At 35.7% G+C, this 26513-nt stretch overlaps 1 protein-coding gene across 5 annotated transcripts in view; it reads left to right on the forward strand.

Moving 5' to 3' along the window:
- LOC128213633 (adhesion G protein-coupled receptor L3-like) overlaps window positions 1-26513 on the forward strand; it is a 214121-nt gene that overhangs the window by 158779 nt on the left and 28829 nt on the right. For all 5 annotated transcript variants that reach the window (XM_052919613.1, XM_052919611.1, XM_052919614.1 and 2 more), the window contains 6 exons: window positions 3419-3522; window positions 13938-14040; window positions 18223-18376; window positions 23253-23319; window positions 23638-23704; window positions 24611-24717. In XM_052919613.1, the coding sequence (XP_052775573.1) occupies window positions 3419-3522; window positions 13938-14040; window positions 18223-18376; window positions 23253-23319; window positions 23638-23704; window positions 24611-24717 (602 nt within the window). The remainder of the gene's footprint in view (window positions 1-3418; window positions 3523-13937; window positions 14041-18222; window positions 18377-23252; window positions 23320-23637; window positions 23705-24610; window positions 24718-26513) is intronic.

The raw sequence follows: 26513 nt of genomic DNA on the forward strand, positions 1-26513 counted from the left end.
CTAAGATTGAGACAGCATGCTCTCCCTCAGACTATCTAAGATTGAGACAGCATGCTCTCCCTCAGACTGTCTAAGATTAAGACAGCATGCTCTGCTTCAGATTACCTTAAGTCTCTAATCACCACAATTGAGACGACATGTTCTGCCTATCTTAGGTCTCTATTCACCACTATTGAGACAGCATGCTCTCCCTCAGACAATCTAAGATTGAGACAGCATGCTTTCCCTCAGACTATCTAAGATTGAGACAGCATGCTCTCCCTCAGACAATCTAAGATTGAGACAGCATGCTTTGCCTCAGACTGCTGTATTATGCTGTTTATAGGACACGGGCAAAAAAATATGTGAACAGATGTTAAATCGGAAGCCATCATATTTGTTTTGACAAGTTTTAGTGAAAATGGCAAAGGTAATTGAATAGTACAGCACATGTACATAAATCATAAAAGCAACAGCTGTATATTTTATGTAGATGTTATTAACATGTCAACACCTTCAGATGAGTATTACGAACATGTGCTATTATGGAACGAACAACACTGCCATCACAACAGTTTGTACTGTTAGTATATGTTACTACAGTTAGTTATAGGAAGTTTTTCACTCCTTCACACATTTACAGTGCACAGTGATCCAACTTCACAGAACGCATGTTTATTTATTAATATTATCCCTAGCCGAATCGAAGGTTTCGGGAGGGGGATATTGTTTTTGCGTTGTCCGTCATTCCGTCGTACCTTCCATCCATCCGTCCGTCAGTCTGTCAGGTACCATATCTTGGTAGGCATTGATCAGAAAATGTTCAAACTTGGTCAGAATGTTCCCTTGATCAAATCTCGCCCACTTGTAAAAGTGGGTCACATGGGGTCAAAAACTAGGTCACTAGGTCAAATCTTATAAAATATTTTGAACATACTAGAGGCATTATACATGGTCAAATATTCATGAAACTTAATCAGAATGTTTTCCTTGATGAACTCTTGGTCGTAAATAAAACTGGGTTACATATGATCAAAAATTAGGTCACATGGTCAAATCTTAAAAAAAAACTTGTCCGGAACCATATCATGGTAATGATTGGTCAAGTTATGTTCAAAATTGGTCATGATGTACCCCTTGATGAAATATGGACCACTTAAAAAAACGGGTCACATGGGGTCAAAAACCAGGTCACTAGGTCAAATCTTAGAAAAATCTTTGGGACATACTAGAGGCATTATACATGGTCAAATATTCATAAAACTTAATCAGAATGTTTTCCTTGTTGAAATCTTGGACATTTGTAAAGCTGGGTCACATATGATAAAAAATTAGGTCACTAGGTCAAATCATATAATTTTTTTGTCTGGAATGGAAATGATTGGTCGGATTATGTTCAACATTGTACATGATGTACCCCTTGATGAAATATGGACCGCTTGTAAAAGTGGGGCACATGGGGGCAAAAACTAGGTCACTAGGTCAAATCTTAGAAATATCTTTAAAACACATTATGTATGGCCTAATATTCATGAAACTTGATCTGAATGTTTTCCTTGATGAACTCTTGGACATGTTTTAAACTGGGTCACATGTGATGAAAAATTAGGTCACTAGGTCTAAGCTTTCAAAAATCTAGTCTGAAACTATTTTATTGTGGTGATTGGTCGGATTATGTTCAAACATGGTTAGAATGTTCTCTTGGGTAAAATTTTGACTGTGTTTTAAAAGTGGGTCATTTGGGTCAAAAACAAAGTTAATAGGTAAAATCTTAGAAAAAATATTGGGAACACACTAGAGGCAATCTAATATCCATGAAACTTAATCACACTGTTTTCCTTGATTGTTGTTGAATAGTTCAAAACGTGGTCACATGGGGTCAAAAACCAGGTCAGTAGGTGAAATCTTTGAAAAATTGTGTCCCAAACCAAACATTGGTATTGAATAGTCAGTTATGTTCCAATTTGTTCAGAATGTTTACCTTAATGAAATCTTACAAGAGTTTAAAAATTGGTCACATAGGGTCAAAAATTAGGTCACTAGGTCATATGTTACAGAAATCTTGAGACCTCTAGAGGCAATACATGTGCTCTAATTTCCATGAAACTTAATCAGAATGTTTGCCTTGATGAAATCTTGGAATAGTTTGAAACTAGTAGGTCATGTGGGGTCAAAAATGAGGTCACTGGGTCAAATCTTAAAAAAACTTGTGAACAGAGGCTATATTTTTTGCAATTTATCTGGACCAATCTTCATGAAACTTGATCAGAATGTTTGCCTTGATGAAATCTTAGATTAGTTTGGAAATGGGTAAGATGGAGTCATAAACTAGGTTTCTTGGTCAATTCTAAATGCTACATTATATACAATATTTTTTTTATTTCAAACAGTTGCAATCAAACTCAAACTCATATATATATATATATATATATATTTCACCAACAATTGATTTTCATTCCTTGACTTAGCCCAATCAGGCTGGGGATATCAATTCAACCAATATACAGAATCATACTTAGTAAAATCTTTTGTACAATATTGAAGCTTAAATATAATGAAGTACCCAATTTTCCACTAGTGATATAACTAAATCCATAAATCGATGTGATTATGTCCCATTGAAGTTAAAAATGTAAACAAGCACCTTTTCTTCCATTTATTTCTCTTTTAATGCAAATTCTGCCAGAAATGGACTCAGAGAAAAAAACAACCAAAGCTTAATACTAAGGGTAGGACGCAGGCATTTTTTAAACTGAATTCCGAAGAAAAAAAAGGTGTCCTATAGACAGTATAATATGGTATCTAACATCTCCTCCATTTACCACATTTAAGACAGATAAGGTCTGTATTCACTAAAAATGAGACAGCATGCTGTGACTAGCTAAGGTCTCTATATCCGTCATTTAAGACAGCATGCTGTGCCTCAAATTAGCTAAGGTCTCTATTATCCATAATTGAGACAGCATGCTCTAGATCTGCCTTAGACTAGCTGAGGTGTGTATTTACCACAATTAAGACAGCAGGCTCTTCCTCAGACTAGCTGAGGTGTGTATTTACCACAATTGAGACAGCATGCTCTGCCTCAGACTAGCTGAAGTGTGTATTTACCACAATTGAGACAGCATGCTCTGCCTCAGACTAGCTGAGGTGTGTATTTACCACAATTGAGACTGTCAGTATGCTCTGCCTCAGACTAGCTGAGGTGTGTATTTACCACAATTGAGACTGTGAGTATGCTCTGCCTCAGTCTGAAGTCTCTAACTAAAAATGTTATCAAGTTTGCATGATGTCCTTAGTAACACACTTTTTGTTTGAATGATAATGAATATGTTGAAATAACAAAAAAGGCAAATACCTTAAAATATGTTTTGCAGTGAAAATATGAGTATATAACATGACCTTCATCATACCAATTGTACTATTTTCTATGCTATTTCAGCTAAACCTTTGGCACATGATGTCCCTACAAGCTATCACATATGTGGGATGTACCGTGTCCATTATTTGCCTACTCATGTGTTTCATTTCATTCACCATATTCAGGTGAGCAATATTTACAGTTTGCAGCTTTCTGCTGGAAAATGAAAGAGATACTTGTCATACTAGAATGATGAAAATGAGATTATATGGATCATCTAGGGTCAAAAACTAGGTCACTACACTACCAACCACGTTTTTTTTTGCGATAAATGAAGGGTTAACATTCCACAGTAGCTAGTGTGGTACTCTTATAACCACGTTCATCTGCTCCTACTTCCGAAAATATGCACGCAGCATCAGCATATAGCCGCGATGCAGCTTAATGAGACATGTAGGTATTTAAACAGTTGCAGCAGGTGCAATTTTTTTTTTTAAATTGTACTGTACACGCAGAATACCTTTCACCCAATCCGAAGATAAACAATCTCATCCCGAAGACCTGATAATAAGGTCACTGAAATATTGTGTGTTTGTTTTTCATTTTTGGAAATAAATTAATTGATACAAAAATATACTGGCGAAGGGCTTTCACCCCTTTAGAAAGTGTTGGCACCAGTAGCTCTGGGGTTTTTTCATGCGTCTTTAAAGACTTTCAGAAAAGCACGATTGAAAGTGATTAGGGTCAAACATGCGTTCAAGTTTTAAGGCCTTCTTGCCTCATTTTCGAGTGGAATATTCGCCTAAATGTCGCTAGCTATTTTTAACCACCAATAATAAATATCATAAAATTAATAGCTACATTGTATTCAATATATTATTTATTAACATTCACACAAGTTTAACGAGGGCATTTGAAATTTAGATTAGTGCGAAAAAAGTATCAATAGCGTCTGAAAACTTTCACAGTTGCAAAGCATAATTTTCAGGGAACAAACTATGTTTTGAGTGAAAACATTTGTAGTTTACAGGTCAAGTTTCTACAAGTTTAATAAAACTGACGAGAATTATAATTATTGGATGGGAACAAAAAAATAGCCTTCAAAGGATTGAAAACAGCTACCTTAATTACCTAAATTATCATTAATTAACACTTCGCAATGCTGCATATAGCGTTGCCCCAACATTGGGGGACGCAAGGCAAATTATGTAAATGAATGCGATGTGCGATATGCTTATATAGTGGGGTATAGTGAAAAATAGATTAAGATAATGTTCGCTGTAAGGAGAAATCGCTGTGATTAGCAAAAATCTGCAAAAAAACGTGGTTGGAAGTGTAGGTCAAATTTTTAGACCAAATTTTGAGTTAAAGTTTTTTCTTCCTTTCATAAATTCAACAGTGTTTATCAGATCATAAAAATATTAATGTCATAATATTTTTCAGTATTGTATGACCAGTGTGATTATGGATCATCTTGGGTCACTTTTCCTCTTAAACATACATCCTGCTGCAAACTGGCAATTGCCAAAATAAAAAATCTGGCTTAATTGCGGTTTCCTGCATTAACCACTTGTTACACATTTGTCCACAGATCTTAGTTCTCCTGCCACTGATCATATTGTGCCTTGACAATGTGTCAGCCAATGAAGTTGTATTCTAAGTCAGTTAAATGACCCGAAGTTTAATGAAAAAAAAGGGCTTGTTTACTACGCTCACTCCGCCAATTACCAATTATAAAGATTGACTGACCTCTATGTGTACCATTAGGCCACAACACTTTGATCATTTATTCGTCCGCACCTAAATATCAAAAATCGTAAAAGAAATAAAAAAAACATTGCTCTTGCACATTTTTATTGACTGCGCATTTTTTATTTTTTTTATTTCCAAATTTCCCCTCTTTTCTGAATTTCTTTTACCTAGAATTAAAACCTGCAAAGTCAACATTGCATTTTTATTGATGGTACTTCCGTGCTATACATTCTTTGCAAGCAAACTTTCCTCGTGTCTGGGTAACCGCAAAACAGCTGATGTTTGTTTACAGTCTTTTTTAGCTCTTCTGGCCTTTAGAACAGTGTATGCGATGGAAATATGTACGTTGTAAGTGTGACCGTGCAACAGTGTGCCTGTAAACAATTGCTTGTGAACACGATACGGCTTTCAGTTTTGATTGTATCTCGTTGAAACTTGTACCGTAGTTAGATATCCATCAGAGCTCGGTTCCTTTAGAAAACCAGCCAAGTCCTTGCCCTTGTAGAAAGAGCTCAAAATTACAGTTTAAAGATGTTGGTTGATTTTTAGCTCTTTTGGCCAAAGGCCTTTTTTAGCTCTATTGGCCAAAGACCAGAAGTGTCTGTGGTTTGTGCATCCATCTGAAAACAATTGCTTGTGAATGTTTGTTCAAATTATGCACCTGGGGTCATTACTGACCACACCCTAGGGTTCACAGATTTGGTACACTTAAATTGGGAAATGTTTGAAAATCTTTTTGTCTGAAATCACTAGGCAGACCCTTGCTATTTAGAATTATACATCATTTAGTGGTCTGCTACCATGATTGTTCAAATTATGCCCCTTGGGTCAAAACTGGCCCTGCCCCGGGGGTCAAAAGTTTCCTATAGACTCATATAAGAAAAACTTTCAAAATCTTCTTGTTTCAAACCACAAGGCTCATATCTTTGATATTTGTTGTGGAGCATCATATGATGACCCTCTTCCAAAACAGTTGAAATGATGCCCCTGGTGCCAAAGCTGGCCCCACCCCTTTTGACCTACTATTTTATTTTTAAAGCTACAGCAATGAAATTTGGACCATGCGTACAGTTTAACAAACGAGCATCAATGTTGTCCTTGGATGGCCTTGACTGTGACCTTTGGACCTACTTTCTTATTTTTGAAGCTACAGCAGTGACCATGAGTACAGTTTTGAAAAACAAATATTTCGTTACCTTAGTACAAAAACTCAATATCTGCTTCAATTTCTATATGCAGTTATTGAGTTATTGCACTAGGGTGACAAATTATTTTTTTACTCAGATGACCTTCACTTGGCACATATTGAAATAGTTCATGCAACTAATCTGCTTACAACATTTTATGTCCTCAGATGTTGAACGTGCAACGTTTTCAGCTAACCAAAACACAAAACGTGAACTAAATATATGTTGCCTATTACCCATACATATGTGCTCTGGATTGAAAATGACCACAAGAGCCATGCCAGTAGAGCATAGGCCCTCATGGGCCTCTTGTTTGTCTGGAACATTTTGCAGGACGCACTGTTGTTATTCCTTTCCGGTATCAATTTTCAGTTTACTTTAAGTTTTCGTAGTGTAAAATACATGTTTTTCTGAAAATCAGTGTCATAGTTAATGGATTATAGTCTTTAGTCCTCAGTAAACAACAGCAGTTTCACAGTGTCAAACTAAATCAAACCCAAAATTTAGTGTTAAATAATGACTAAATCAGATTTAGGGTGCAAAACTTATCTTCAAGTACACAGACACAAGAGTAACAACCATTTAAACATGTTTTCATGATTTATTATGCCCCCGAAGGTGGGCATATTAAAATCGCACCGTCCGTCCGTCCGTCCGTCCGGCTCTGTAACTTTCCCTTGTATGGACAGATTTTAAAATAACTTGCCACATGTGTTCCACATACCAAGACGACGTGTGGCGTGCAAGACTCGTGTCCCTACCTCAAAGGTCAAGGTCACACTTAGTGTTTATTCACAATGAATTGCTGCATATAAGGACATAGAGTATAGGTTGTCGTGTCCGGGCTGTAACTTTCTCTTGTATGGACAGATTTTAAAATAACTTGCCACATGTGTACCACATACCAAGACGACGTGTCGCGTGCAAGACTCGTGTCCCTACCTCAAAGGTCAAGGTCACACTTAGTGTTTATTCACAATGGAGTGCTGCATATAAGGACATAGAGTATAGGTTGTCGTGTCCGGGCTGTAACTTTCCCTTGTATGGACAGATTTTAAAATAACTTGCCACATGTGTTCCACATACCAAGACGACGTATCGCGTGCAAAACCCGTGTCCCTACCTCAAAGGTCAAGGTCACACTTAGTGTTTATTCACAATGGAGTGCTGCATATAAGGACATAGAGTATAGGTTGTCGTGTCCGGGCTGTAACTTTCCCTTGTATGGACAGATTTTAAAATAACTTGCCACATGTGTTCCACATACCAAGATGACGTGTCGCGTGCAAGACCCGTGTCCCTACCTCTAAGGTCAAGGTCACACTTAGTGTTTATTCACAATGGAGTGCTGCATATAAGGACATAGAGTATAGGTTGTCGTGTCCGGGCTGTTACTTTCCCATGTATAGACAGATTTTAAAATAACTTGCCACATGTGTTCCACATACCAAGACGACGTGTCACGTGCAAGACCCGTGTCCCTACCTCAAAGGTCAAGGTCACACTTAGTGTTTATTCACAATGGAGTGCTGCATATAAGGACATAGAGTATAGGTTGTCGTGTCCGGGCTGTAACTTTCTCTTGTATGGACAGATTTTAAAATATCTTGCCACATGTGTTCCACATACCAAGACGACGTGTCGCGTGCAAGACCCGTGTCCCTACCTCTAAAGTCAAGGTAACACTTAGTGTTTATTCACAATGGAGTGCTGCATATAAGGACATAGAGTATAGGTTGTCGTGTCCGGGCTGTAACTTTCCGTTGTATGGACAGATTTTAAAATAACTTGCCACATGTGTTCCACATACCAAGACGACGTGTCGCGTGCAAGACCCGTGTCCCTACCTCAAAGGTCAAGGTCACACTTAGTGTTTATTCACAATGGATTGCTGCATATAAGGACATAGAGTATAGGTTGTCGTGTCCGGGCTGTAACTTTCCCTTGTATGGACAGATTTTAAAATAACTTGCCACATGTGTTCCACATACCAAGATGAGGTGTCGCGTGCAAGACCCGTGTCCCTACCTCTAAGGTCAAGGTCACATTTAGTGTTTATTCACAATGGAGTGCTGCATATAGGACATAGAGTATAGGTTGTCGTGTCCGGGCTGTTACTTTCCCATGTATAGACAGATTTTAAAATAACTTGCCACATGTGTTCCACATACCAAGACGACGTGTCGCGTGCAAGACCCGTGTCCCTACCTCAAAGGTCAAGGTCACACTTAGTGTTTATTCACAATGGAGTGCTGCATATAAGGACATAGGTTGTCGTGTCCGGGCTGTAACTTTCTCTTGTATGGACAGATTTTAAAATAACTTGCCACATGTGTACCACATACCAAGACGACGTGTCGTGTGCAAGACCCATGTCCCTACCTCAAAGGTCAAGGTCACACTTAGTGTTTATTCACAATGGAGTGCTGCATATAAGGACATAGAGTATAGGTTGTCGTGTCCGGGCTGTAACTTTCCCTTGTATGGACAGATTTTAAAATAACTTGCCACATGTGTTCCACATACCAAGACGAAGTGTCGCGTGCAAGACCCGTGTCCCTACCTCAAAGGTCAAGGTCACATTTAGTGTTTATTCACAATGGTGTGCTGCATATAAGGACATAGGTTGTCGTGTCCGGGCTGTAACTTTCCCTTGTATGGACAGATTTTAAAATAACTTGCCACATGTGTTCCACATACCAAGACGACGTGTCGCGTGCAAGACCCGTGTCCCTACCTCAAAGGTCAAGGTCACACTTAGTGTTTATTCACAATGGATTGCTGCATATAAGGACATAGAGTATAGGTTGTCGTGTCCGGGCTGTAACTTTCCCTTGTATGGACAGATTTTAGAATAACTTGCCACATGTGTTCCACATACCAAGACGACGTATCGCGTGCAAGACCTGTGTCCCTACCTCAAAGGTCAAGGTCACACTTAGTGTTTATTCACAATGGTGTGCTGCATATAAGGACATAGGTTGTCGTGTCCGGGCTGTAACTTTCCCTTGTATGGACAGATTTTAAAATAACTTGCCACATGTGTTCCACATACCAAGACGACGTGTCGCGTGCAAGACCCGTGTCCCTACCTCAAAGGTCAAGGTCACACTTAATGTTTATTCACAATGGATTGCTGCATATTAGGACATAGAGTATAGGTTGTCGTGTCCGGGCTGTAACTTTCCCTTGTATGGACAGATTTTAAAATAACTTGCCACATGTGTTCCACATACCAAGATGACGTGTCGCGTGCAAGACCCGTGTCCCTACCTCTAAGGTCAAGGTCACATTTAGTGTTTATTCACAATGGAGTGCTGCATATAGGACATAGAGTATAGGTTGTCCTGTCCGGGCTGTTACTTTCCCATGTATAGACAGATTTTAAAATAACTTGCCACATGTGTTCCACATACCAAGACGACGTGTCGCCTGCAAGACCCGTGTCCCTACCTCAAAGGTCAAGGTCACACTTAGTGTTTATTCACAATGGAGTGCTGCATATAAGGACATAGAGTATAGGTTGTCGTGTCCGGGCTGTAACTTTCCCTTGTATGGACAGATTTTAAAATAACTTGCCACATGTGTTCCACATACCAAGACGACGTGTCGCGTGCAAGACCCGTGTCCCTACCTCAAAGGTCAAGGTCACACTTAGTGTTTATTCACAATGGAGTGCTGCATATAAGGACATAGGTTGTCGTGTCCAGGCTGTAACTTTCCCTTGTATGGACAGATTTTAAAATAACTTGCCACATGTGTTCCACATACCAAGACGACGTGTCGCGTGCAAGACCCGTGTCCCTACCTCAAAGGTCAAGGTCACACTTAGTGTTTATTCACAATGGATTGCTGCATATAAGGACATAGAGTATAGGTTGTCGTGTCCGGGCTGTAACTTTCCCTTGTATGGACAGATTTTAAAATAACTTGCCACATGTGTTCCACATACCAAGATGACGTGTCGCGTGCAAGACCCGTGTCCCTACCTCTAAGGTCAAGGTCACATTTAGTGTTTATTCACAATGGAGTGCTGCATATAGGACATAGAGTATAGGTTGTCGTGTCCGGGCTGTAACTTTCTCTTGTATGGACAGATTTTAAAATAACTTGCCACATGTGTACCACATACCAAGACGACGTGTCGCGTGCAAGACCCATGTCCCTACCTCAAAGGTCAAGGTCACACTTAGTGTTTATTCACAATGGAGTGCTGCATATAAGGACATAGAGTATAGGTTGTCGTGTCCGGGCTGTAACTTTCCCTTGTATGGACAGATTTTAAAATAACTTGCCACATGTGTTCCACATACCAAGACGACGTGTCGCGTGCAAGACCCGTGTCCCTACCTCAAAGGTCAAGGTCACACTTAGTGTTTATTCACAATGGAGTGCTGCATATAAGGACATAGGTTGTCGTGTCCGGGCTGTAACTTTCCCTTGTATGGACAGATTTTAAAATCACTTGCTACATGTGTTCCACATACGAAGACGACGTGTCTTGTGAAAGACCCATGTCCCTTCCTCTAAGGTGAAAGATACAGTGTTTCTGAATTCTGAAATGCACTTCTAAGTATTTATATACTCATTGGTGTTATAAACAGATAAAAAAGGACAAGCTTGTGAATGTTTTAGAAACTGTCTGTATTTACACACATATAATAACATCAGTAAAATTACTGTTTTAATTTTCTCAATTTTGGGTGTTGTCAAACATATTTTCTTAATTGAAAAGGCATAGGCAGTAAAATTATTTTGAAAAATAATCACTGATTGATTAGTATTAAAGTGGTCTGTTTGTTTATTGTACTTACGGGTGTTGAAGCTGTCGAGGCAGTCATGTTATTCTTTGTCAAGACAAGGTCTTAAAATGGAAACATCTTTATGCCATCACCTGCACTTAATATTTTGAACGATGCCACATTTGCAGATATGTTTGATACTGCTTCAATTATATTGTCCTATCTTCTGTCATGTCAAAGTCACTTCAATTTTATCATGGGCTAGAAGTGATTCAAATTTAAACCTGACCCAATATTTGGAAAAGATCAAATGATGAATTACTCTTACCGTATTATACTATGTATAGGAAGCTAGCATAGATAGGATTTAGGCAAAATAAATGATGAAAAAATGAGTAAAAACCCTTGATAGGATGCAGCAGAAAAATGTCAAAATCAGAGATAAAAAATGAAGGTTGGTAAAGTATTTAGAACATGTATTAAAGTAAAAACAATAAAATTGTTTATATATAAGGCATATTTCGATAAATTTCTTGTGTATTTCGACAATTATCTTCGTATTTCGTTAATTTAGCGTATTTAGTTAAGTCCAGTATCTGCCATATTTGTTTTGACAATTTATTTTTTGGATTCTGAATAGCAAACTAATTTTATTTTTATTTTTTTTATTTCATGTAAATTTATACATAAGACACAATGAGCACAAAAAGAACAGTAGCATAAAAAATAGCACAAGTAATAAACAACAGTCTTATTCAGTAGGCCTGATGATGCTTTTCTCAAAGCCCTCAAATTCTCCATCGTTGTCGTCTGATAGTGTATGGTATTAAGCAAGAATGATATAAAACTTATTGTGTGCGTGAATGTTCCCAGAATGTCAACACCTTCAGCTAAGTATTAAAACATGTGGTAAAGTGCAAACAAGCAACCATACCATTGCAATAGTTTGTTCTATTGGTAAGTTTTGTTCTAATTAAAGACAGAGGGTGTTTTTCACACCTGCACACATTTCTAAAGGTTTGATAGTGACAATAATGCTAAGTATTATTTTAAAACAGAAATATATTTCAAAGTATGTTGTAAAATATCGACAAGTTAAAATCGTGAATAACATTTAATTGATTTTTACCTTATATCCTGATTTTCCACTGCGGTTATAACTCAATCCAGCAGTTAGTACTTGCATTGAGTTTTTGTAAGTAAAGTCTCTTGGATAAAAAGTAAACAATCTATTTGTTTTCCTTTTATTTCTCAATAAATCATTTTGAAGTAATCATTCCATTTATTTACATGCGTTTACTGTGTGATTTTACCTACATCAGTTATTTACTTTGTCGGACACTGTACCGGTACCTACCCCTTGTCTCTGCTTAGAGAATTTCAGCCTGATATGGACTCAAGGAATTTTTTTAAAACTTTATTTTAAAGATAGGATGCAGGAAAGTTTTTCTCAACAATCTAGGGTAAAAAAGTGTGTCCAGTATAGACAGTATGATATGGTACTAAAATGCCTATTGTGATAGTAAGTTACTGTGAAATCATTAATGTTCGTGGGGCATTAATGTTCTTGGTTTTCGTGGGTTAGGTGATCCACAAATTCAAGATCCCACGAAATATAGACCCTTTAATCACTTTTTCAATTGCCATGTTATGTACATACTCTAGTTTATTCGTTCCAGAGGCCGCAGTATACAGCGCAAATATCCGTCTCACTGTATATCTTACTATAATTGCTTTGTTAATATATTATATCTGCCTTTACCAAATTATAAACCAAATCATTAAAATGTGTTTTTTTTATGAACCAAATGACAGTAGCATGTGCCTAAACGTCTGCTGTTCATGAACATCTCCAGGTTTACAAGATATGAGTGATGAGTGTCGGTTTTCGATTTTTTTTCTTAAATAAAATAATTAATCAATTATTTTGGAGGCTACTGAGCACCAACGTGACAATGTATAAAACAACGCGTTCCATATACTATTAAACAAAAACGTGTGCATTAATATTGAAATAAGATGATATTCAAAAGTGATATATTTGTAAATATCAGTTATCTTTTGGGATTGTTTCCTCAAATATACGGACCTTCTCGGTGATTTCACAGATTGCAAAATTCTTAATTGGCATTTAATGGCTTTGCCTCTCTGTATTTATGATCAGAGTACATCTTCTTTTATGACCTTAATTTCCAATTAAATCTATAATTGACATGGGTATATGCACTAATTGGCATTAGCGAGTATCATAAACCGAGTGATGTAGATAATGGAAATCACGGGCGAGGGCGTGGAGATAATGCAGATGATCTAGGTAGTTCGCAGTTGCGATTGTTTTTTCAAAAATGAAAAACCATGAATTCAAGTACCCACGACATTGTATTTTTTCGGCAAACCACAAAATTTCATGCCAACGAATATAAATGATTTCACAGTAGATTAGTTGGGCATAAATACAATTATTACAGTTGTTCTTATTTGGTCTTTGAATAACTGCATGTTACTGCTTGGAAAGCTGTCTTTACAATATATCCATGTTAAAATTGCTGTGGCAATGAAACTTAATAGTGAAGCACTGGATCTTATTGCTATTTCTTTAAAAGTAAGACAGATTTTCATGTAATACAATCAAAACTGTTCAGTTTATAAGTGAGAACCTTTTTTGCAATTAAAAAGCATTTCTTTACATACCTGTATGCTAAATTTGGTAAGAAATATACATTTTTTATTATTTTTTTACTTTTCGCATTCCTTCATTAAAATTATTTTTTTTCGCTCGCTCGCTCCTACTTTTTCCGGCAAAATCAACAAATGATCAACTTGTTGTGGCCTTACATGAGAAGATACATACCATAAAAACTGTCAAATGATAGCTACCAACCCTCCTCATTGTAAACTTTGCATTGTTACATATGACAGGAACCTGCAGTCAGACCGAAACACCATACACAAGAACCTGGTGCTCTGTCTCATGTTAGCAGAGCTTCTTTTCCTGTTTGGCATCGCAAAAACTGACCCTCCTGTAAGTACATGTGTTCATGTTTTTAGCTCACCTGAGCACGCATTAATCATAATAGCTCACCTGAGCACACAGTGCTCTAGGTAAGCTATTATGATTGATCTTCATTCGGCGTCCATCCGTCAACAATAGCTTGAAAGACATCCTCTCAAAACTAATTTAAATGAAACTTGACAGGAAGATTCCTAGGGTGACCTTCTACAAAAATTTAACAAGATGTCACATTTGACCTTCAAAAACAACATCAAAATGGTCAACTTCCTGATTAAAAAAAGTTCTCCTTGGAAACTACTTAGTCAAATTTATTGAAATTTCATTGGAAGGTGACCAACTACAAAAAAATAACGAGGCTTCTCGATTGACCTACAACAACAAAATTGGTTAACTTTCTGTTTTACATTTAAAATTCTATCTGAAATATCCTTTTTCTCTAGCTATATATAAGATACAGCAAAGAAATTAATACCTGCTTAAACTTATATAAATTATGAACAACTTTTCCTCTGGATGTTTATGGTTGAATTGTAATATAATGAAGTTTTTCTGCAGAGTTACTTTTTGTTAAAATCTCATAGTTACAAACAAGGGGAACAAGTCTTGCTACATTGTGTAGGCATTTATTTAGTATATTTTTAGTAACAAGGGAATACATTTCATACTTTAGGAAGTTAATACTTCAATTTGTCACTTCTAAGGTTATTATTGCACTTTTTGTAGACTTATAGGTTGAAGTAATTATCTATATTTCTTAAGTTTCTAGAATTACATTGTTTTACCCAATATTGAATTTAATAATCAGACTTTTCCATTGAACATTGTCACTGTGGGGGAAGGGACACTGGATATAGCTCAAAAAGTAATAAATTGATAAGTGTTTGATTTTGACACATGGTAAGGTTTTTTTATCATTTTTTGTTATGGTGATATATTTATCAAAATCGAAGAGTTTCGAATAGCTTGATCCTGTGCAATATATGACTATGATGGAAATGTGTCTCCTCTTTTCTATAAAAGCACAATTCTTGCCGAAAGTTGCATGATCGCTCACAAATGTTTATTAATGTGGTACAAATTCAAACATAAAACAACAAATAGAAAATAAGAATATAAACTGAATCGAGCGATTTCATTGTACTTAGAGCATCTAGTATTGTGTAAGACATCAATAAGATATGTTTTGTTGTAACCGAGATATTCATACTTTTTGATGACCAGAAGGTGTACTGGGGATGGATGAAGCAAATAAATAACTGCACAGGGAATAGCTATTAAGTGGACTGTGGATAGTAAGAATGTATTTACAATAACGAGACTGTGATCATGATTACGGCTTTTTACCTCGGTAGCTTGGGGGAAATTGTTCGATGTTGTCCATATCGAGGGATGCGCAAAAAATATTGTTGTTTTTTGTATCTGTAGGTACTTAAAACTGTTTCATTCATATGGATAAGTTAACTATGATGTGTTTTTCACGAGCATCAACTGTTTCATTCATATAGATTAGTTAACCATGATGTGTTTTTCACAAGCATCAATGTTCGAGTCGCAACTATTAAAAAAATTTGAAATACGCTGGTAATCTGATTTATTACGGAACACAAAACATAATATGGCCGTAGAATTTATGTGGAATTCACTATATACATATATATGGTATTGCTTTGTAAATCTAGTAGGTACGTATTTGCACACAAAAAGTCATTAGTAGGGAATGAGATATTGTGATCTAATTTGGAACACGTGAAGCTTTTTCTAAGCTTGGGTCGAGGTTGCTATTACTGGTCTCTGCTCGTTCACTTCAGTGAGAAATTAAAATGTGATACGTCTTGCTACAACTTGAACACTACTTGGATAGTAATTCAGTATAAAACGTTTGTATGATAAATATTTATAGATATTTAAATAGACTGGAGTAAATGAAAAAGTTCGAAATAGACATACATGTATATTTTATATAAAAAGTGTTACAATCATTTTTGTCCCATTTTACATGCTATCCCCAGTACATATTTCTCAACTTTGAAACTATCCTCAGTACATAACACAGCTATCCCCAGTACAGTACTGTGAACATTTCTAAGGGCGTATCTTTAAGTTACATTGCCAGTTCTTACGATAAAAATAGTTGAGCTTATGCTTCGATTCAGATTTTTTGTATTTATTCGATATATTTCCTAAAAAATAACAATACTTGTCGAAAATCTGAGTTTTGAGGTGATTATCTCAGATTTGAAGTAACATTTTTCATGGTCTGCTAAATCGTAAGCATTATAAAGTACACAATAGGCCAAATTTAGCATTCAGCTATTAATTCAAACACATTAGAAAAACAACTGCATATTTGTCTGTTTACTTATCACTTTTTGAGCTATATCCGGTGTCCGTTCCCCCATAGTGATTGTACAGTTGTGAATCTCGTGCATTGATTGCCATTTTCAATCCTTGATAGACTAATGCATGAACCCAAAGGTGAAATAGTATATACTGACAACAGAAAAATGTTGAAGGTGGTGCGATAAAAATAGAAGAAAAAAACATGCATTTAGATGAAATGTTTTATCAACTTTAATGATAAATTATTTAGTATATTTGTTTGTGAACACACTTTACTGAAATGAGTAAATAAATTGGATATAAAATAATTATACATTATCAGGAACCAACATGGAATTCATTCTTTTGAATGACATTGCAAAACAAACAATGAAGCATTATGTTAGATTTTTAAAATTCCCTTTGTCTCTGCTCGCTAACATATAGAAAATTGTATGGTACTGTGTAACTTTCAGCTATTCAGGTAAATATTGGTATTTAAAATCAGTATTTTCAAAAAACAATATACAGGGCCTTTATATTTTTAGACATTTTTTATCAATTGAATTACAAATTTGATTGTGCAATGTGGAAAAAATCAACAACTCTCTTAAATAATCCCTAAGTTAGGCGTTATCTTTGATAATATCAAATTTAGTCGGCAGTCCTCCCGGGGCACATACTAAATTAAATGACGAACTACATGTCAATTTGGCGTACAATCCAGAAAAAAATTATAAGCTGATAAGTGATTTGTTCACATATCTCAGGTGAGCGATTCACCACCATCATGGCCTTTTTGTGTACATTTGAACACTACTATTCCGAACTCCGTTTATCCAAAACTATCACTATTTTGAAAATATTTTTCGGTCCCGATTTTATTCCTTCTTTGTTTTACGAAATTTTTAATCTATTAATCCGAAATGGCTTATCTGAAAAAATCAATTTCTATTTCGAAGTAAAAAATACGGTCCCTATTGGGTATTTCACACCTATTTATCAATCCTTATTTCGAACTCGATCATGTCATACCGGTAGTTTTTCACACCATACTGCGAATGCTCTTGGGCATTGGCTTGAGGTGACAATGCAGAATTAGCGCTTGTTAAAAAATGACATTGAGCACTTGTAAGTTACAAACATCAATGTCAGAAAATGAGCGATAAATTTGGGTGATATAGTGTGTATATAATTGCTGGTTAACACAACCTAAATACCATTCGAATATGTCTAACTCATCAGATTTGATCGCCACATTGCTCACTCAACCTGCAACGAACAATCCAAAGAATGGCCTGGTAACCAACTGTGCTATGATCCGGTTTTAAATGATGTTGTTTAAATAAAGAAGTATAATAATGAATTATTTGTCAATGAAAAGGTATACGAAATATTACTCAAACCAAATGTATCATATTGGAAACGTGTAACCTACATGGCAATCTTCATGACTTAATATTTCACCTCATCTGTAATACGCAAACCTGACTGTCATTTACTGAATATTGTTAATCCGAAATATGGCCATTTCGAAATAATTTTTTGGGTCCCAACGATTTCGGATTAATGGTGTTCAACTGTATTTATGTTTCTCTATTTTCTGATGCTAATGAGCTGAAAACAACTATCATTGTACAAATTTGATTAAAATTGCATTCAATTTGATAAATAGATAATTATATACATGTACATGTAGGTCTAACACCTTCGAAAATACTCCTATCAAGTTTCATTAAATAATGATAATGCATTGCATTAATGTTTGTTGGTGTTTAAGCAGACACTCTTTCATGCCATTGATTTTGTCATGAGAGTGGTTAGTTTCAGAGTTTTGCCTAATGACTAATTTGCCATTCTGGTTCCCCGCAGATGGTGTGCTCAGTCATTGCCGGTTTCCTGCATTTCTTCTTCCTGTGTGTGTTCTCATGGATGTGTCTAGAGGGCATCCAACTATACTTCATGTTGATCGAGGTGTTCGAGGCTGAACGTTCCAGGAAACGATGGTTCTACTGCTTCGGCTATGGTGAGTTGGGTGTTGATGTTAATGGGTATTTTGAGTGTTGTGTTAATATTAACCCTTTAGCACAAAGGCCAGATATGACCTCCCAGTAAATAGCCAACATCGTGATAAGCAGTCCTTATTTTATAGGTCCTTATTAGTGATATTTGGAAAGTGCAAATTTATAGACCCGTATGACCTGTTGCCTCTGACAGAGATTTTATAAAAACATTTCTTCATCCTAAAAATGAGATCTTGATGTCAGTTCTTGTTTTTGACATTTTTCGTTTGGCAGTTCCTTTAGATGTTAACCCAGCTTTCACATATATACAGGTATTAGCACTACTAAACACCCAGCCAGTCTCAAGCCTGCTAGTATGAGGGGTCTCTGGGTACATGTATTAGAGCAATACTCATGTATTTGCAAAATAAACCTCTTTTGAATGCTGTTTGTTTTGTGTATTTGGCTAAATAATACAACAAGGCCTTGACCTTGAAGATTTCTGCACATAAGCTACATGTAGATGTGGTAAACATTAAGGAGTTTATAATGGAGTGGAGTCAGTGGACATGCGATAGAGGGTAGGCAGATGCACAGAACAATTAGGCCCTGATTTCTTGAAACTTCTTAAGCTTAACAGGGTTAAATTACTTATTCTAATCAGAAAATAACAAACTTCTATTTAAAACTAAAAATTATATTTATGAATTGAAAATAAGTGTATCTCATCTATTACAATGATAATTTTCATTAAAAGTGTAAGATACCTTACAGAAATAATATAAGTATCTTCCATGGCCGAGAGTGTAAGATAGGTTCATTCCGACCCGAGCGTAGGGTGTTTTGCGGAAACAAGGTTTTAAATTAATTAAAAATGTATTTTTTGCTGGAACTCTTTTGTGCTTAGTGAAAATAATTGCGTATGGATATGCGATAGCACGTGGTTGTCATGGATACACGCGCAATGATCCAGTTAATGTTAATAGTCAAATCGGTCTTTTTAAATAGTTCTAAGGAAAATGAAGCATTATTTCTTGAATGGTGCGTGAAAACTGTTTTATGGGGACACTTGAAGCGAGAAATAATTAATTAACGTTCTAAATATTACCATAAGACAAAACTTCCTTGATACTACTGACGACAGTCTTCAACAAGGGAGGTAATTATAATGTGGTGACCGTTAAAAAGAAGTTCCATACGGGCATTTTATCTTCGCCCGTGGGCAAGATAAGAATATCTAGCATGGTTAAATTATTGGATCTACTTATCTGAGGTGGGAGAAATATTTATCCCTACTTGTATGTGTTGTATCATACAGTACACTCAACGAGTTAGACCCACTTTCCTTGCTCACTCCGAGGGATAAAGTCGGTGATCGCGGGTTTCCTCTGAGGGTAAAACTGTTGCCCTCGCTTAAATTCCCCCGAGTTCCTCCGAGTGGCTGGCTTACCGCCGAGTTTAATATGAACGATAGCGTTGAGAATCGTCCGATTTTATAATCCCGCGGCGGAACTCCGAGTCTAATCAGATAAGCAAGAAATCATTCTTGTTTCAAAGTTATTTATTTTTATGCTTATGCACATTGTTAAGCGTTAAAGATTCTTACATGTACCAACGTTTAATTTGTATTTATGTCCGTAAATGCCAATTGAATATTGTCTTGAATTATAAACATTGAATCATTAAAGTATATCCACTAAGTTAATGCATCATAAAGCAGCCAAATATTTACACGATTCTGAGCCATGACCTCTGACGTCAAGCGCGTGATCAATACAATGTAGAATACTAGTATACTATTTATTATTGGTGGTTAAAAATAGCTATGACGTTTCATGGAATTTTCCACAGAAAACGAGGCAAGAAGGCCTTCAAAACCATGCGCTGTGAACTTGGAACACGTGTTTGACCTCCTGATTTTCCTAAAATGTGTAACCTAGAATTTCTCGGAAGAAATATGTTTATCAGTCATTAGCAAAAACACGTTTATAAGATGCATGTGCAACTAGTGAAATACGACTGCACTTGTGGTAAGCTAACTTAATGCAAGACGGGCAGAGGAAAAAGAATAATAGCAATTTACTGGAGCCGTCGTAATCAGTTGAAAATTTTAATAAAATAAATATAACTTTAGCGTAGATTCTTATCTAGTATCCGCAGAGTTTCGCGGAGTTAACCCCTCCGAGGAACGCCGAGTTCGTTATTCTTCGGTCGACTGATCTCCCTCCGAGGGCCTTAAATTCAAACTCCGAGGAACGCGGACAGTCGATAAAATGATTTTGCTGTCCGCGATAGCAAAAATCCGCGGAGGGAAACGGAAAGTGGGTCTAACTCGTTGAGTGTACTGTAGCTATTTCCTTATTGGGTCTACATTTTAACAACATAGTTAAAATGTTGTTTAATGAAATAATATCCATCAAAACATGCCAGATATTAATGTCATACTATTTAAGATTTCACTCAATATACTTTGAGAAGACCATCCACCTCTGCTCATCAAACTTAACTAGAACATGTTATGAGATGACTAGATAAACTGTGTTGACTTGACACCTTATAAAATATAACAGTATAAACTGAATGCCATTTTTGACTAGTGTGATCATTGCAGTATTACACACTTTATAATACATATATATATACAGTGATAGATCATAATGAGAGGGAGTGCAGTGTACAGGAACCGCAATTCTATTTCAGCTAATTACAGAGTTACTGCCCTTTGTTACTTTTTCTTGTCCGGAGCATAACTTGAAAACTATTGGATGGAATTTGATAAAACTTCATACAGTGATAGATCATAATGGGAGGGAATGTAGTGTACATATACAGGAACTGCAGTTCTATTTCAGCCAATTAAAGAGTTACTGCCCTTTGTTACTTTTTCTTGTCCGGAGCATAACTTGAAAACTATTGGATGGAATTTAATAAAACTTCATACAGTGATAGATCATAAGGAGAGGGGGTGTAGTGTACAAGAACTGCAATTCTATTTTAGCTAATTACAGAGTAACTGCCGTTTGTTACTTTTCTTGTCCGGAGCATAACTTGAAAACTATTGGATGGAATTTAATAAAACTTCATACAGTGATAGATCATAAGGAGAGGGAGTGCAGTGTACAGGAACCGCAATTCTATTTCAGCTAATTACAGAGTTACTGCCCCTTGTTACTTTTTCTTGTCCGGAGCATAACTTGAAAATTATTGGATGGAATTTAATAAAACTTCATACAGTGATAGATCATAATGAGAGGGAGTGAAGTGTACAGGAACCGCAATTCTATTTCAGCTTATTACAGAGTTACTGCTGTTTGTTACTTTTTCTTGTCCGGAGCATAACTTGAAAACTATTGGATGGAATTTAATAAAACGTCATACAGTGATAGATCATAATGAGAGGGAGTGTAGTGTACAGGAACCGCAGTTCTATTTCAGCTAATTACAGAGTTACTGCCCTTTGTTACTTTTTCTTGTCCGGAGCATAACTTGAAAACTATTGGATGGAATTTAATAAAACTTCATACAGTGATAGATCATAAGGAGAGGGAGTGTAGTGTAAAAGAACTGCAATTCTATTTCAGCTAATTACAGAGTTACTGCCGTTTGTTACTTTTCTTGTCCGGAGCATAACTTGAAAACTATCGGATGGAATTTAATAAAACTTCATACAGTGATAGATCATAAGGAGAGGGAGTGCAGTGTATAGGAACCGCAATTCTATTTCAGCTAATTACAGAGTTACTGCCCCTTGTTACTTTTTCTTCTCCGGAGCATAACTTGAAAACTATTGGATGGAATTTAATAAAACTTCATACAGTGATAGATCATAATGAGAGGGAGTGAAGTGTACAGGAGCCGCAATTCTATTTCAGCTTATTACAGAGTTACTGCCCTTTGTTACTTTTTCTTGTCCGGAGCATAACTTGAAAACTATTGGATGGAATTTAATAAAACTTCATACAGTGATAGATCATAATGAGAGGGAGTGTAGTGTACAGGAACCGCAGTTCTATTTCAGCTAATTACAGAGTTACTGCCCTTTGTTACTTTTTTCTTGTCCGGAGCATAACTTGAAAACTACCGGATAGAATGTAATAAAACTTTATACAATGGTACAGCACAATGAGAAGGAGTTCAGTGTATATGAATTATTACACTATTTTAGCAAATTACAGAGTTATTGCCTTTTTCTTTGTTTTTTTTGTCAAACTTTAGTGCGTACAGTAACTTGAAAACTACTAGATGGAATTTCATAAAACTTCATACAATGATAAATCATAGTGAGAGGCGGCGTTTGGGGGAATTAATCACCTTCAGTGATATCTCTAGTTTCAACCTGTACCATTACTCTGAAATTTCATAATTTCATTAAATCAATCGATCAAAAAAATGCTTGGTCTCTTTAAATTTTATTACCCCCAAACATAAACAAAGGCCCATTTCCAGTTAAAAAACCATTATTGATGTTCCAGTGTATAATACACAGAAATAGGGCAGGAATATCCCTTGTCATCCAGCAAATGAATGGAGTCCCAGGTGCCTGTTTTACATTTATGACCCCATCATAAAAATGCATCATGTTTACTAACCTGTTTTACACACCCTGTGTAACATTAAATTTTGACCCTGTTGAAAATTGAAGCCATGATAGATATGAAACTTCTGGGAATTTATCCATAATGTTCCCAGCACAGCATTATTTCTATTGTTTTTCATAAAATTATAGACTTTTTAATCTTCATAAATTTGTTTGCTAAAATGAATTGATGTAATCTATTTGATGATATACACATGGATGACTTTGGGGAATTTCCATTCTCGGCCTAATTCTGTTGCGTTGATCTTTTGTAGTAGATTTGACAACAAAATTTAAAAGAAAATGTGTTTCATTTTGTACAGGTATGCCAGCCTTGATAGTAGCAATATCTGCAGCTATTGACCACACTGGCTATGGAACAGAAACGCAGTAAGTAGATGAAAAAGTCATAATTAAATCAACATGAAATTCCTTTCATTGAGATATAAGGTTAGCGGTCTGCCTCTCACTGAAGGGGTCTTATGTTGGAGTTCAAAAATGGGCACATTCTCATGGCTATTTAAAATGGACACCAGTTAAGGTGTATGCACAGGAAATAGGCTTATAAAGCCTGGCTTTAATGTATAAGTATCAATAAGATATTCTTGTTTGATCTAACCTTGAGGTTAAAAGTCACTCTTTTGTTGGAAGTGAATATTGGGTACATGTAACTACTGTCTATTAATTATATAATCTGTACATTTACAGTTGCTGGTTGCGGACAGACAACTACTTTGTCCTCAGTTTTGTGGTTCCTGCTGCTGTTGTTATTCTGGTGAGCATACATTTGTATATCTCTTGTTTTATATTTTACTCTTTTTTTAAAGTTATATGCTGTAAATTTGTTTCACGTTATTAGAACTATTCACTTTCTACGAAAACTTTTTATAAACGAATTGTGCTAGTAAATTTGTGATGGAATTTCAAAGCCAAACATGAAATTAATTGACTAAATTTAAATTTAAAACAAACATAAAAGGTAAAAATGTAGGCCGAAAAAGACTAGGCAAAAATGATGACCGGGCCAACACCACTGATGCATTTACTTTTTTTTATACCTTTTTGGATGGATGTTAAGCATCAATAAGATGGCAATGTGAATTTGTGTGTAGCTCATGAATCATAACTCTGTGGCCCATTGTTACAGAATTGCCCAACTTGATCTGATAAAATAAACATAATTTATAAAAAAAAATGCAATGTGTGAAAATTGATATTACTTATGGTAATGTTCATTTATGCATATTTAGAACAAAATAACATAACTTTGTTGTTGTCCCCAAATTATCTCTCTTGACAAACAAGTATATTCTAGAAAAAGAACCAATATTAAAAATTGGTTGATAGCGATATGTATTTGAAATCCAATGGATAACCATAACTCTGTGATAGTAAACTTTGGTTCTACATAATGTTTAAAATAATAGATTGACATTTCTCTGTGTCAAACTTGTGAAATTGTGTGCAGTGCAAAAGCTTTAATTCTTTGAACTATCCTTTAAAACAAAGTATCATTAGGGGCCCTTATCACATCCTATGATGGCTCTAGTTAACATTGGCAAAGTTAGTGTCTACAGTGTCATGATGAAAGTAAAGCCATGTGTTGCATTGTTGTGTAGTTTGAGAATTATTTCAGTGGTATAATAAATTATTTAGATATATTGTAATGTTTTTCATGCAGATTAACATTGTGATGTTGAGTATTGCTGTGTATATGATGTGTCGCCATGCGGGCGTGACTGCTTCATCCATCCAGGCTCGACAAAAAGGAAAACTGGAAAAAATGGGGTATGTTACTGCATTTGTTTGTTTCGCCTGATTCAATTTGTTAATTTCATTTTTTGAATGCTTTTTGTGGATATATATGTCATGTGATACTTTCCCATAGAATTTAATATGACTGTATGTAAATAGAATACCAATTTGAAATATTTCATTAAAAGTTCCATTAGTTGTGAAAATATTAGTAAATAAGCATGCATGAAATAAGTAGTTGCAAAAAACATCTTATTGTCCAGACTGGTAAATCTTTTAAACTGACAATGAGTTTTCACATAGCAATTATACAAATTATAAAAAAATGCCAATCTGAGTGCATTACTAGTATACACTAACAGCACATGCATATGTGAGTCTATTATAGATGAGATCAATATTAAGAAAAAGCAATGCAAATACATGTATGACAACAAATGTTTATTAATATTTTGAGAAAAGGGCCCGTCTTACCAACAATATTTCAGCAATTTATTGTAGATTCATTTTTAACTCTACTGGCCAAAGGCCAGAAGAGCTTATGCAATGGTGTGGTGTACATTGTCACTGTGTCTGTGTGTGTGTGTGTCTGTAAACAATTGCTTGTGAACGCGATACTTTCTTCAGTTCTAATTGTACCTCCAAAAATTGTGCAATTGTTAGATATTGACGAGAGCTTGGTTCCTTTCGAAAAACAGCCAGATCTGCCCATACATGACTGGATTATGGCTCTAGAAATTATAAAAAAATGCTAATTTTATCCAAGTCTTGAATTACAGAGGGACAACCTGTTTTAGATTGTGCAGTTGGGGTCAAAATTACAGTTAAAGAGGATTGGTTAATTTCTAGTTATACTGGCCAAACCATGTATACAGTTTTGAAAACAAATATCAATGTCGTGCTTTGATGAACTTGATTGTGACCTTTTGACCTATTTTTATTTTTGAAACTACAGCAATAAAATTTGGACCATGTATGTATTTTTACAAACAAGTATCAATGCTGTTCCTGGATGACATTGACCTTTTGACCTACTTTTTTATTTTTGAAGCAACAGCAATGAAATTTGGACTATGTGTACAATTTGAATACAAATATCAATGTTGTCCTCTGATAATATTGATTGTGACCATTTGACCTACTTTCTAATTTTGTAAGCTACAGCATTAACATGTGGACCATGTCGTCACCTTAGTGCAATAACGCAATAACTGCATATAGATATAGAAGCAGATATTGAGTTCCTGCACTAAGGTGACAAATTATTGTATACATTTTTGCATACAAGTATTAATGCTGTCCTCAGATTACCTTGACTGTGACCTTTTGACCTACCTTCTTATTTTTGAAGGTACAGCAATGAAATTTGGACAATGTATACAGTTTTGAAAAAAAAAAAATCAATTTTTGTTCTTGGATGACCTTTACTGTGACCTTTTGGAGGACCATGTGTAATGTTTTGCAAAGAAATATCAATGTTTTCCTCAGGTGGCATTGACTGTAACCTTTTTAGTTTAACATTTAAACATTTTGCTATATTTATTCACGGTTTTGTTATACTTTTACATTTTCACAGTTAGTATACGACAGCCTTTGCCTATATGAGTGATTTCCACTGCAATACATGAACTGTGCCATAGTAAACAACTGGTATGATGACTTCAAAAATTTGAAAATACATTTCATTACATACGATCACTCAAGGTTTTAGCTTGAGCCCCGGTGTCTCGGCGAACAATCGCAGTTTTACTATAGCTATTATTTTATTTTTACAGACAGGTCTTAATACTAATGGCTACCTGTCCAAGAGGCCAAAGGGGGCATTTGTC

Source organism: Mya arenaria, chromosome 13 (assembly GCF_026914265.1).
Source record: "Mya arenaria isolate MELC-2E11 chromosome 13, ASM2691426v1".
Taxonomy (NCBI): domain Eukaryota; kingdom Metazoa; phylum Mollusca; class Bivalvia; order Myida; family Myidae; genus Mya; species Mya arenaria.